Source organism: Stylophora pistillata, chromosome 9 (genome assembly GCF_964205215.1).
Source record: "Stylophora pistillata chromosome 9, jaStyPist1.2, whole genome shotgun sequence".
In the NCBI taxonomy this organism is placed as follows: Eukaryota; Metazoa; Cnidaria; class Anthozoa; order Scleractinia; family Pocilloporidae; genus Stylophora; species Stylophora pistillata.
In genome coordinates, this window is record NC_142527.1 from 6305201 (window position 1) to 6320060 (window position 14860).

General features: G+C 38.6%; 1 protein-coding gene across 1 annotated transcript in view; it reads right to left on the reverse strand.

Annotated features, from left to right (window-relative positions):
• LOC148722953 (uncharacterized) overlaps positions 1–2732 on the reverse strand; it is a 3540-nt gene extending 808 nt beyond the window's left edge. Inside the window, exons 1-3 of the mRNA XM_088732075.1 lie at positions 2348–2732; positions 1572–1716; positions 807–978 (exon numbers count right to left, since the gene is read on the reverse strand). Of these exons, the coding sequence (XP_088588201.1) occupies positions 807–978; positions 1572–1716; positions 2348–2689 (659 nt within the window). The 5' untranslated portion in view covers positions 2690–2732. The remainder of the gene's footprint in view (positions 1–806; positions 979–1571; positions 1717–2347) is intronic.
• Positions 2733–14860: the final 12128 nt, after the last annotated feature.

Below are 14860 nucleotides of genomic sequence, written 5' to 3' on the forward strand. Positions count from 1 at the left end.
TGATCGATTTTGAAATCTCGAGTTATTTTGATGTACATTATTATGATTTTCGTAAATTCCTATTGATTTTTTTTATTTTTGATCGCGTTATCGACGGAGGCAGGTTAAGTGTTCTAAACGTTTTTGATCATGAGTTACGCAACGTTTCAAGTAAATTGATAGGAATCCGTTGCATTGTTATTTCAGTTTGAGATCGTGATCGTGTATCGTCTATCTTGGCTCGTGTATCCTAGATCGTTAATCGTTGATCCGCAATAAATCACCGTTAACCGTCAACGTTGGTTTTTCGTGGTTATTGGCACTTAAAGTACGAAACGACCTGTAAGATAGTCCCGTTTATACTTAGCATTAACACGCCTTATATTAGCCACACCCCTCGAAGTTTCGATCTCGTTTGTCGCAAGCGTCACAACATCCTTCCAACAGGTAGTTACGGAAAGCCGCAAAACTCTAGAAAAAAAGCTTTATCTTTCAAACTGTCACTATTGATGTCAATAGTTTCAACGAACGCTTTTCATTCAACTAATGTATTCTTGTTTTCCCGGTAATCGCATTGCCACCAATACCGTAGCTCCATTTTTTCTCCATTTAAACAAACACAGCCCCTAATTCCTCTATCACTCTGACGAGGGGCTAACGCTCGACAGGTCAGCTTTAGAAATCCTTAATGGTCGCCAATTTACATCATGAACTCAATATCAGCTTATAGTTGAGCTAATGGCGATGAGATTCTGTAGCCTAGTTTTATTTTCTTCATTCATATAATAGCCAAGATATATACATTAGACAAGTAAGCAGCAACCTACGAGCATTTTTGAAGACCAGCCTGCCACGCTTTGTACAGCTGACTGTATGTGGCCAACACAGCTCCGTGTAATGCACAAAGACGCTCTGCGTCGTAATAGGTCAGTCTATAACTTCCAGCATGGGTATGAAATACTCCCTTTAGAGGAACAGTCTTCGCCATGATGTTCGTATCTAAGTAAATGGAATTACGCATCGCGTCAAACGTTTAAGCGTGAAAATTAAAAACCGTGACAGCAACACTAAATCGTTGTCACGATATCGATCTGTATTTATGCTTATTTTTCATCCTTTTCTTAAAAAAAGGCGGAATTTAAGAATGAAATTGGGAGAGATATTAACGATCAAATAGAAGAGTTCTCGTACATCAATATTTGTATGAGTACTCGATACCTTGTCAATGTTCATAAGCCAGAGACAAGAAGCCCTGATTTTAGACTGTATGGAAAATGTTTCATTATAATTACCTTACGTCATGTTGAGATGGCAATGGCGTTTTACACCTATTACGTATGACCGATCAGTTAAAAATCGAGTTTCCAGATGGGATTTGAACCCACGGCCCTCCGTGATCTAGTCGGATGCTCTAACCACTGAGGGACAGGAGACTCTATGGTGAGCAAGGGTCTATTACTGGCTATTGACAGGAAACGCATCACGCATCACCAATCAGTTGATCACTGTTTCATTAACTATACAGAGTGCAACAAGCTATCTCTCTCGATAAGCCTAAGAGGCTTCGTTAAGGTATTTTTCAATGGACTCACCAACGTTACACTTATCATCGATAAATGGCAGCGCCTTAACTTCTGACAGACACCGACAGGAATATTCATCCAATCGTGAACCAAGACTGCAAGTCCCTCCATAACTACATGGGCTGCTGTTACATGGAGATAAGCTGGAAATAAACTAAATTCAAATCAGATTAGAGAGGAGACACTTGAAAGCCAAAGGATTTATTTGATACTAGTTAGGATGCAAAGACCTGGTATGTTCAGGGAACAAGCTCTGTGATTATGCAGTTTGATCAGGTACAAGTTTGTATTGACTTACTTTCCCATCCCTCGTGTAAGAGGCTAGGGAAAATGAAGAATTTCAAAACGTCTTGATGAGAAGAATTTATCAAGGGTTCGAAGATTATATTAAATTTTTCACTATCAGAAGGCGAAGTAAGCATGCAGAGAAGTGATAATATCAAAGAGGTGAGATAATGTCAAAGTAAGTTCTGTATTACAACTGTTGTTCCGGGACATTCAGCAAGGATTGAGGTACTTCCTCCTTTTGAAGTCTGTTGAAAGTTAAGATATGGATACGTTTCCAAAGAGAGGATCTGGGATGCCAAACAAAATTTAGGATTTCCTTTATGGCCTAGAATTGTGGGGTTAGGTCTCAGTTAGATTGTCCGAAGTTTTTGACTCGTTCAGCCTTTATATTGTATTTGTTCGGGCGTTAATGCTCAATCTCGTTTCAGTACTCTAGTTAATTCATTCAGCTTCACACTTTTGATAATGAGCTATAGAAACAGATGTCAGTAACTTACCTCAGTAGATGTGCCATAGTAATTAAAGCTAATATTCCCTTGCATTCGTTGTGGATCCAGAACTCTTTCTGAGCTGCTCAGTTCGCAAGTGTAAAACCCATCGAAAGCAGTGTTAGCAATATTAAAAGAAAGACATGCGACTGGGCCATGATTTAAGCAATGGAAGGCACACTCAAACAATTCCTTCACTTTTCGTGTTGTTGTTAAATCTCCGACCAAGACCATGTCCACCACTTTGTAGAATTCTCTTTCGTGCTTGATTTGGTGCTGAGCGAAACCAAGTGGTGTTATCATCGCGACGAGAAAGAGAGGTAAAATGGTGGTTTTCGTGAAATACATCATTGTCGAAAGCAACAACACCTTTCGTTTGTATGCTTATGATAGCTATTTTAGATTTGGCAACACGGCTTTCGAAGAGGAAATCAGAAGAGCTTTCCTGTATGAGTAATTATAATGCCTGCTTACAATAGAAAACGAACGTTTCCCGCTACGCTGTTATTTTTCTCAGATCGAACCCACGCTCAACGATGCGTGCTGGGAATCAATTCGTTTTTTAACTCATTATTTAACTCCAAGCAGTTTATTTTCCAGGGCGAATGAACCGCTGTGTGTTTCACATACATTCTTATGTTAACAGCGGTCGTGGCAAAATACTTCTCTTACAAAACTGTCGGAAGAAAAAAAGTATAATTATACAAAACCAATATCCATTAACTATCAGCGGGATTCTTATAACTTGCAGCTTTGTTTTATAGCAATTACAACAGAGATGAATTTGTTCTGAATCTTACAACAAGCTACACATGAGGAACTCTGCTCACTTTACTGACCCTACCCCCCTTCTTCGAACGAGTTTTAAACGTCAAACATGTCACACAAAAGTCTCCAGCGAGAAAAGATGAAAAGTAGGAAAATTAAAAATGGCTCAGAAATCATCCAACGAAGTGTTTGATGATCGACTTTCGTCGAGATCATTTAGCTTTCTAGTAAGTCTGTTAGTATTTCATTAGCAATTTTCTGTAATCGAGGGCTTACCCTTTAGACTTATAGGGCTACATTACCTCTCAGTCTCAGGAGAGGAAATTCGAAAATAAGTAACAATCTTCAGTGGTATTTATAATTATTCCCTGACAACTATCTCAATCTGCTAAAGTAGTTAAATTATCGTCGCAAATTAATGTCAGTACTGTTAAGTTTTGAATAATAATAACAAAAAAGAAAAAAATACAAGCAAGTTCACTACAAATAATCCTTTGAAAAACAATCTGATAAATATACATTAGCTAATACTGACACAGGTTAGCTCAATGGATAGAGCGCTGGACTGTTGCGCGGGAGGTCGAGGGTTCGAACCCCGGCCGGACCAACACTCAAGGTCTTAAAATAATTGAGAAGAATATGCTGTCTTTCTATAACATCAAGAAATGGTTTAGATATTCTAGTCTTCTCGGAGAGGGACGAATAAATGGAAGTCCCGTCTCCTGCAGGGTCAGGGGTAGGAGACTTTAAATTCCCACGCACGAGATTACTGTGTGATAGATATACTCCCCTGGGGTAGGATGGGTAGGTTGTTGTCTTGCGTTTCATACATGAGCCTCTGGCTCGGGAAATACCATGCCCCACGTAAAGACATTAAAAACTTTGATTACCATGAAAAAAAAACTTTGATTACTGAAAATCTTTGAAATCCCTTGCGTTTGAGATCCTACTATCGCTCTCATATGAAAGACGAAGTCTACTTTTAGATGCAACCGATCCTACCTTGTATAAGCTATTTCCACTGCGTTCTATAAGAATATGAATAATAAATAGAATAGAAATTTCAAATTGAAAGTGAGTTCTGGCGCTAGGAAAGGGTCGGTGATACGTGCAAAGTCACATCAGTTCAAAAATTCAAAAATTCTTTGTTTTATACCTTGGGAAGGGTTTTGGTGGGGAGGAAAATTGGGCAATTCTTTTGGGCAGAAATTATTTTTGTACGTTATTCCAGTTGGTCGGAATGGTTCACCAGGGATTACTTGTGTTGGCTGAAAATATTCTAGAAGAATATTATCAGGTTGCCTTTGCAATGTTACTGCATAATGGCTTATGGACAGTAACGCTGTTTGTCAACGGGTGTTTAAGTAAGGAATAAAGGCTGATAGTTTCGAATGAAACTGTTTGGGGCTGCGTCGGTGGGAGTAACGAGATAATTTGGATATTTCAACAAAGTTGAAATGCTAAATTGGCCACCGTAACGATTACAAAAGCTGACGTTTCGAGCGTTAGCACTTCGTCGGGACGAATAGAGGAATTGTGGGTTGTGTGTGTTTTTAAAGGCAGAAAATGGAGCTACGTTACTATTGGGAACATGGCAACAAGAGTAAATTAGTGGAATGAAAAGCGTTCGTTGATCCCTGTGGGAATTAGACTGCCAGTTTGAAAGATGAGCTTTTGTTCAAGATTTTTATAGCTTTCCGTGCTACCTAAGTGTAAAGAAAGACCGCAGATTGCCATATGTTGCTTAGAATGATTAGTTAAATTAAAATGTCTAGCGACCGGTTTCGAAACCTGGCAGGAAAATTCACCAGACCGCTTGCCTGGAGTACAACTACCTCCATTACTACACGGAATGCTAGAGCATGGACATAACCGGAAAAGAGACTAAAATATTGCCTATTATGACAAAAATGGCCTAGCACTCTTCGTGTTTTGAACATAGAGGCCACCCTGAGCCTCTCGTTAGTGATAGAATTACTTAATGAAGCATTGCAATCGAAAAGAATAAACAAGTCGTATCGGTAGGAAACCTCGAATGGAAATAAAAAATGTTATCTTCTATTGCCCATAAGAAGAAAAACATCTCTTTCTTATGTCTTTAGTTATCTATCGTTTATTGATGTAAGTATGTATACGAAACAGAACATGTTTTTATTTCTTAATTAATTTTATTTTGTCAAGCACAGATATCGCATGCACCTGTCTTTCCATGACCCATCATAAATTTATAAAGAGCCACTAGCTACTTTCGAGCGTCGCAATTACGTTGGAAAGAAAATTAATTGAAAACCAACGGTGCTACCCACGCACGCAACCTCCAGAAAAGAACGCTCTGGAAGAAAGAGAAAAACATAATAGATGCAGAATAGATGCATCACCGAATACAGGGTTCTTTTGTTAGCTTATTTTAATAGCTATAAACACTTCGAGGAGTCTGAGTGATAACGTCAGTCATCTCTATAATAATGCCGAGCAAAGTATTTGGCTCCTTTCATGTCTCTCCCCTTTTCTCCTCCTCTCTTCCCATCTCTCACCCCTCTCTCCCCCTCTCTCCCCCTCTCTCCCCCTCTCTCCCCCTCTCTCCCCCTCTCTCCCCCTCTCACCCCCTCTCTCCCCCTCTCTTCCCCCTCTCTCCCCCTCTCTCCCCCCTCTCTGTACCTGAATTAATTTACTTAATTTTTGTATCAACTGGGAGTCGAAGAAAGCCCGCAGCGTACTCTTTTATCACAAGTACTATATATAGTGTAGCATGTAAAACCTTTAGCAATTTGAGTTGTTTACCTCTAGGCAGGTTGACGAGAAACAAAACTCAAAGCGTCTCTTCTAAAGCTCTTTTCAAAGCCTTTTATGTCAAAGTGTAATAATCACCAAATTCGGCACTGAAAATTTATCCCCCAGTGCGCTTTAAAAGGCTAGCAAAAAAGACAGCAGGAAGCCTTTGCTTTAACAGTAACAAAGTAAGCATTTGAACAGGGTCTATAGGTTCGTCATGAAAATAGCTTTAAGGAGGCACCTGCTTTCTCTGGATATTACTGACGTGCATTGAAACTACACTTATCATTATAGGGATTGAAACATATCAACCTCTTGGCCATTGACATAACAGCTTATGTATTAAAAAAAATATGTCGTATATCATATATTGGTGATCAGTACCGATATGTTAAATACAGCAAAAACAGGAGAGCAAATCACGTTTTAGGAATTAACAATGGCAAAAATAAATGGTAACAATTAACAATGGCTGAAGTTTCGTTGATTAATAACATGTATATCGAAGAAATAGTCATTTAGATGAGCGCTTCGGCATAATCAGATGAATCCTCAATAAACAAAAGAATCCATTTTCCCGTAACTGCCAGCTCCTAATGAAAACCCAGTCCGCCTAACACCTTTTATTTATAGACGGGTTATTTTTCACAAGGAAACATGTCACTATCGACCTGCTGTTATTGTGCGGTCGTTATTGCAATAGTTATATATTTATTCTTGCAGAAGAGTATTGTGATTGAATCTTTCGGCAACAACCGAAATTCAAGATTCTCCTTCGACATCTTTTTCAAAATAGCCAGTTGTGGAATAGCATGATAAATTTCATATCTGTAAGTTAAGTTGTCACGTTCAGTACGCTGCACTGGGTATGATAGCAGAAAATCAGGAAGCCTGTAACTAACATGGGCGACTAACTCTTCAGTGAGGAAAACTCCAGGATAACTTTAACGGGAGTTTCGAAATATTCAATTTCAACAATTGATGACAGTAGCCGGCATAGATCGAACGAAACGAAACGAAAACGGTTAAAACTGCAAAGAAAATATCGAACGAAAACCTATTACAATCTAAGTTAAGCAAATACACTTAGGAAAACTACAACGAAAATAACGATGAAAACTACAACATGCAAAATTTAAATTCATGATTTGTTGCGATACTGTTGAGCCACTGCCCAGCGACGAAAAAGCTGCCCGAAACGGTACGACGAAGTACAGTGGAACTTACTGGATAAAAGTGAACAAACTATGATGAACAATACAGTTTAAGTGTCTCTGTCTGAGAAAGTGTTCCAGGAGCCAAAAGTGGTGGTCAACCAATTTGCCGGAAACTTGGCACAAAAGTTATCTTCTCGGATAGGGACGAATAAATGGAGGTCCCGTCTCCAGCAGGGTTAGGGGTAGGGGACGTTAATTTCCCACGCACGAGATTACTGTGTGATGGATGTCCTCCCCTGGGGTGGGATGGGTGGGTTTACTGGGCCCGCAGTTATTGGTGCAAGCTGTTGCGGTGACCCTGCCTGTCGGCGAATCTAATAAACTAAGATATTAAGATATTTATGCATACAGCCACTTTGGCTCACTTCTCTAAGCGTTTGTTCTGGAGTTTCAGGGGGGGTCCCATTTGTGGCCTATCGAGCACCAAGAATTCATCCTTCTAGGTGGCATTTTGAAAGTGCTATAAATCTCCATTGGTAAATTGTGCTGCCAAATAATTTTGACCATGGACTCTACTATAGTAGAGCTTGTACTTCATAAATGTAACTTTGTTCCCCAGTGATTAGACAGAGGAGGGGCCTGGGGTTAAAGTTAGGTAAATTTGAGGTCAAAATTACTACTCAAAATTGCCATTTAAAAAAAAAACCAAAACATTCACTTGCCTTCTTGCATAACTTTTATACCAGTTGAGAAAAATTTGGCTAATTAGGGTTTGTTAAGTTCTTGGCACGAGCTCTCCATGCCCCTAAAAGTGCAAGCAAAATGGAATTTTGAGCATAATTCATGCTATAAGCAGACCAAAGTCTTCACATAAAGCCTTTTTTATCGTATTTGGCGAGTGAAAATGAAACATTAAAGCCAAATCAATGTCATTATCGAAAAATACCTCGACTCATAGCTTAAAACTACTCTATGAGGGCCTCTGATTAGCACTGCAAACACCCAGTGGTTTAGAAAATAGAGGTAATTTTTTTCCTATGAAAACCTAGCACCCATCATTGAGCACAAATGATGATCTCCTGACCTAGGTATTGCAATATTTTTAAAAACTGATTGAATTTTCTCTGATCTATGTTTTTTAAGTCATATTTCCATAGATATTATACTCCAAGCATGTAAAGTCTCTATATTTTGTCAGGCCGTTTTTTAATTGAAAATAAAATGACCTTAACCCGGCCTTTACCATTAATCTCAAAATAAAACGATTGTTAAAAGATGATATACGCCTGACCTTTGAATAGACTGAATAGCTCTCGCAAATACTCATCACTTTGCAAACATAAGCTTACGTGCCACAGTAAGCATCGTCCAGGTGACTTGTGATCCACCAGAGATCTTAGGAACTTAAGAACTGAACAAATGGAACCATCCAACAAAGAGGGAATCCACAGTAAAGAGCTGGATGAAAAAAAGTTATTGTTGCTGTTTAAATCAAATATTCCACACGAGACATGAAATAATGCCAACTGGGCCCGCCATTTTGGACGTGAGAGTATTAGGGCTGGACAAAGTTTCCATTCCTCCCCCTATTCAAGTGTAAATGTTTGTGTCCTTATAAGTATAAAAGTATAGCGATAAGAGGTTTCAGGATAATTTGATGATGTCGCTTTGTTCCTTGGGTAAATGGGTTCTTCACGAAACAGGAATGACTCCTTTGTTGTCTTGCGATAATGACATGACTACTTGGTTGAAACACAAGTACAAGGGGTCAGGTGAGTCCGGGGCGAGAGAAAGATCGGGTGATACCAAAGCTACAAGTACAGGTAATTAAAAATATCAGAAAGGGCTCATACACGCGCATAAATGTGGCGAATGGCTTTTCTAGTGCCACTCTCGCTAAGAGCGGTCCTCTCAACTTCCCGTCCAAAAAACATTTTCCTTAATTTTTATTCCTATGAAAAGGGTTTAGGACACATGTTTCAAAATAGTTTGATGGTTTTCAAATTCTCTTTTGTATGAAGATTTCAACTTTCGTGATCTTTCTTCAAAGGGTAGATTAGTTGAGGTGTTGCAAAAGCAAAAACTCATTCAACTACAGTCATTGTGCGAGTTTTTTTGAAGTTGAAACTATAGGTAATGCTAATCGTAAAGCATCGTATTATGAACCTCTTCTACAGTATGCAAATTCCTGTGATTGCCGCAAGTGATGGTCAACAAGCCCGCGTTACTCAAAACTCAGTGAAGGTTGCGTGACTCCTCGACTTGGTCCAGTCCTCTCATTCTCACGTCAACATGGTGGGTCAGTCGATACAACAACAATCGCATCTCGAGGAGTTGCATGGCATGTTTCATATGAAATGCAACACAAAATATTTGTTATCCAGCTCTCCTAACTGTAGATTTCTTATTTACTTCCGGATGATTTGATTTATTCAGCTCTAACGTACTAGGGAAATCGGATGGATCACAAGTCAACTGGACGCTGCTCACTTCAACCTGTAGGTATCATCCTGCTCTTTTGCTGATGCCATCATGCCCATTCACAAGAGCTAGCAAGGCTATCAAACTTTTAACCATAGATCTTCTGTTAACGGTCGTTTTCATTAAGTTCACTTCACATTGCATCAAAAAATGAGTATTTCTAGATAATGACATTGATTTGGCTTTGATGTTTCATTCTCACCGAATACAAAAAAAAGGGCTTTATGTCAAGACTTTGGTCTTTTTAGAGCATGCATTTGAATTATGCTCAAAATTCCATTTTGCTTGGCCTTAGAGGGGCATGGAGAGTTTTTGCCAAAAACTTATCAAACCTTAATAAGCCAAATTCTTCTCAACTGATTTTTATAAATGGGTCACTAAAGTACATTCTGGACTTGGTATGAAAGTTATGCAAGAAGGCAGGTGAATGTTACGGCTTATTGAAAAATGGCAATTTTGAGAAGTAATTTTGACCTCAAATTTGAACTAACTTTAGCCCCAGGCCACTCTCTGTCTAATCGCTAGGGAACAAAGTCACATTTATGAAGTAAAAGCTCCACTATAGTAGAGTCTATGGTCAAATTCATTTGGCAGCACAATTTACCAATGGAGTTTTACAGGACTTTCAAAATGCCACCTAAAAGGATAAATTCTTGGTGCTCCATAGGCCACAATTGGGACCCCCCCTGAAACTCCAGAGCAAACAGTTGGGGAAGTGAGCCAAAGTGTCTTTTGAAATATCTTATCACACTCAACTTTTGTGCCACGTTTCAGCAAAATCGGTTGACCACCACTTTTGGCTCCTGGAACACTTTCTCAGACATGGACACTTAAATACATGCTATGTTACGAAATCTACGCCTTTATGAAGCATTTTACATTAGAGAGTGCAAGCCTACACTCAATTGCCGGGAAGAGACCATTCTTTAACGTTCTTAGGGGTCCTTTGTTTAGAAACCGCGGTCCTTCCCTAGAGCCTTGTGTTCCATTCACAGTTTATTTTTATAACTTTCATGGGTAGTCACATATTTTACACATTTCACCACACACTCTCTTTGCATAGTGTGGAGGCGCGGTGGTCTCCTGGTTGGTGTGCTCGACTCCGGATCGAGTGGTCCGGGTTCGAGCCCCGGCCGGGATATTGTGTTGTGTTCTTAGGTAAGACACTTTACTCTCAAAGTGCCTCTCTTCACCCAGGTGTTTAAATGGGTACCGGCAAGTTAATGCTGGGGGTAACCTTGCGATGGACTAGCATCCCATCCAGGGGGGAGTCACTTCATGCTACAGAAACCGGAGTTAAGCACCGGTCTAATGAGCCACTAGGCTCGTAAACAGACTTTACTTTATCTTTACCTTCTCTTTGCATAGATTTAGCGCGCCCGGAATATTTTCTTATCCCTAATGATGCCGTTGACCGACGAAAGCTTGGATCTTAGCTAGATTTTACTTCTTTACAGCAGCTTAGGGATTCATTCGAGCAGTTTGTATACTTTAACAATGCTGCTGAAGGACGATATGAACAGATTAAAGGAAAAAGAATAGGGCGTTTGCGATTTACAAAGCCCTTATAGATAATGCAAAGAGAATGCGATTCTTGCACAGTTTTTCGTGTGCACATCAAGAAACAAGCTGCAAGCTGTTCTGCTTTTTCCTTACTAACAAAGTCTACAATAAATTACATGAATATCAGAGCGATCTTCGTAGTAATGAACACTACTTGAGCAGTCGTGGAAATAAGGACCAGCAAAATAAATTCTGGCGTGTACGGGCACGAATTTTTTTCAGGTCTTTATTTCACTACTACTCAGTACTGCGAAGCTTTGATATTCATCTCTCAACCCGCAGATAACACATATGATCGCTATTTGTCAATCGTCAGTAAAATTACAATGATGGCATTATACTTACTGATAGATTGTCATTGGCTCTCAGTCAGCGAAAACAAGCGACAAAAGCCTTGGAGCTATAAACAGTTATAAATATTTATTATTATAACTATCTACAATTTAAAAAATACTGACATTTTAGAGAACGAATTTGTAAAAGCAAAACCAAGAGAAAAAAAAAGAAAGAACAGGATGTGAACCTACCATAATTTAATTTATCAAAGGAATCATCAATAGCATAAACGCTATACTGATAAGACAAACTAAAAGCAAAAAAGAGGAAGAAAAAGAAAGGATTCTTCCCAGACTCCGCAAACTTGCCAATTAGTGACTATTTAAAACGATTCTCGAGGTTAATATCATTTTTCAGCTAAATTGACGAAAATGTTAAATCCTTATATATACTTCTGTGACATGCATGGCATTCGAAATAGAGGAAATTAGAAATGAGTTTCCTTTAATTGTTATCTTAGTCGAAGTTTTTTCTGCTATTCTTTTTAAATGCCATTTACGGATGAAACCCCATAGACCACTTTCATAAATGGCTGCCGGATTAATATTCTTTTGTTTAAATTTAAATTTGCCTGGGTGGCCTCGCTTGAGATAATGTATTCTTTTGAATTTTGTACTGGAGAACGAGGCCACCTAGGCAAATTTGAATTTAAACAAAAGAATATTAATCCAGCAGCCATTTATGAAAGTGGTCTATAGCTTTTCTTAATAAAACATATACAGGATGCATCCAATTCTTTAGCATTGCCTTGAGTCAGAGGCAGTGTACATCTGATATTGTCTGAATATTAAATAATCTCTGATCAATTAAATAATGCATGGTTCCTGCTTAAATTTCGTTGTTAAGTTACGGCTGAAATGCTTCAAATTCTATGAAACTAAACTGGTTCAAAGAGGGTCAGAGCTTTCTCCGCCGCTGGGCAATGTCTTCGCACTCTTGGCCTCTTGTCATTAAAACTCCTGCTATGACACGAAGTGCGATTACTTCGGCGTTATTAGTGGTTCTTTTACGTCTCCAGGTGCCTTCCACTTAAAATGTATCCAATATCCATTTACTTTACTTCGTGTCTCCCTTAAAAGCTGTCAATTTGAAAAGAAGCGTTAATAAGCAAATCAACTAATGTAGCCAAAGAGCAGATATAGTTGAATATGCATGGACAACCAAGAAAGCCAATATATTAATTTTCTGGCATGGGCTCTTTGTGGGATCATTTAAGCTCCTGTTACAAGTGCTGATCTTTAAATCAAGCTTTATGGCAACCTCAACAGACATGACAATTATTAACATCGTCACTTGTTTGACTTGCTAGAGACCTCAAAATAATGGCGTCCAGATACACACAGTTCAAGCCGGGCTTCATGAGTACTGAGGTCACTATCTGTATTTAAATACTCATCATTTATAAATTTTTCTTCCCTTCGCAACAAAAATTTTAAAATATCTATTTACCAAATCCATTACTTTCATTGCTGGTCTCATCCGAATCTCGTCAGTCTTTGATGTCAGGCAACATCTGATGATTGAAAGAATATATCACAAAGTGGAAGACAAGTCCCTGCTAAGAAATGTTACGGAGACTAGAAAAGTTTGAGACTTTTTTGACTGTTCGTTCGTTTGCATGGGAAAAGGCGTCCCTGCCTGTCTATCCTTCAATATCGGTAGAGTCTGGAATGACAACGATTATTATGTGTGTGAGTTAAGCAACTCAGAAAGGTACATGGAACCTGAAAGGATGCAAGACCGCATAAGTTTTGATTACTATGGCACAACTACTGAGATGAGTTATGTTCTTTTCGTTTTATTAAAAAAAGGTGAAACTAGGTGAAGCTGTCGCCGACCAATAAATAATTAAGAGGGGGAGGGTAAAGGATTTAGGGACAAATTGAAGGAAATTACAAGACACAAATCGAACAAGTAGTTCCAAAGTAACAACGGTTTTCTGTATCAACATCATAATCTGAGGACTTTCGGTAAAAGTCCTCATGAATGCGAAGCAAATCTATCAAAAGAAGAATGGAGAGGAACTGTTTTAATATCACGAATTGATTTGCATGTTCCTTCTGCGTCTGAAGATCGCTTCTTTTCTAATTTTACTCATTTTTATTTTATTTCATATGATGTGTTTTATTACTTAATTTTAAAGCGTGGACAATAGCAGTGTTAAGAGTAACTTATTTCGCGTTCTGCTGCCTAAAAAGGGACGATACTAATCATGAGCAAAATTTTAATTGTCTCAAAAAAGAAATACACATGCATTTGTATGACCTGTAAAATTCTGAAGTGCAGCTTTATAATCTTGAACAGCCTTTTGGGAAAGAAAGAAACGGAAATGCTATTGTTTTTTCACTATAGATGCCTTACAGCCTTCTACCAACATGTAACAGTAGTCCATGTGAGCACGGAGGGACTTACATTCAAAGTCAACGGTTGGGTAAAATAAACTGCCAGTGCCTCCCTGAAGTTAACGTGCTGCCATTTATTGACGATAAGTGTAATGTTGGTAAGCACAACTTTAATGATCAAGGAAGGATACGCGGTTTACACCAGATAAATAGTGGTAATTGATCTGAGTGGAGTGCAGTTTGGTCTGAAATCGATCATAGGCGAGATTTCAGAATCAAACAAGCGCGCAGTCCAACTTTGATTTAAAATAAAAGATGTGATCTCAGCCGAAATTGAATTACCACTTCATTGCGTTTATTTTCAAATAAAAAATAATCAGTCGCTCAATACAAGTTTTGTTAGGCTCTATAAATATTATATTATGATAGAAGTTTTTTAAGTTCTACAAATAATTTATTATGACACAAGTTTTTTGGCTCAGCAAATATTTTAATATGATACAAGTTTTTTTAGGCTCTACAAATATTTTATTATGATACAAGTTTCTTTAGGCTCTACAAATATTTTATTGATCTACTATCTTGAGCTGGTTTGTGAAAAGTTGCAAAAGTTGTCGCCCCTTTTCCTACAATTGGCTGCCTGTTATGTTACATTAAAGCTGTCTCATTGGCAAGAGACACTGACACTGGTGAGAGCCAATCAGATTGCAACGATCACAAGTGATTTAAAAATAGAATGATTTTTTATATGGCTGTGTCTCACAAGGACTGGGAACTTTCCAATTCACGAATTCGATTGGCTGAAATCAATATTGAAAGCGGTCTAGATTTTCCCATCTAGAAAGGCATCTAGACCGGTCTAGAAAAAAAATTTCAAATAATATAGTGTTCCGTTGCTTACTAAACACAGCCATATAATAAAAATATTATTAACCGAGCTATAGGTCCGTCTGTATGGGAGAATCTTGACCTCGGTCGCTGGTACAGAGCTTGCTTCGTTCGGTCTATACTGGCGACCTCGGTCAAGATTCTTCCATACAGACCTCCCGCTCGGTTAATAAGAACTAAGTAATAAATGAATTGCGCAGATCGGAAACCTCATG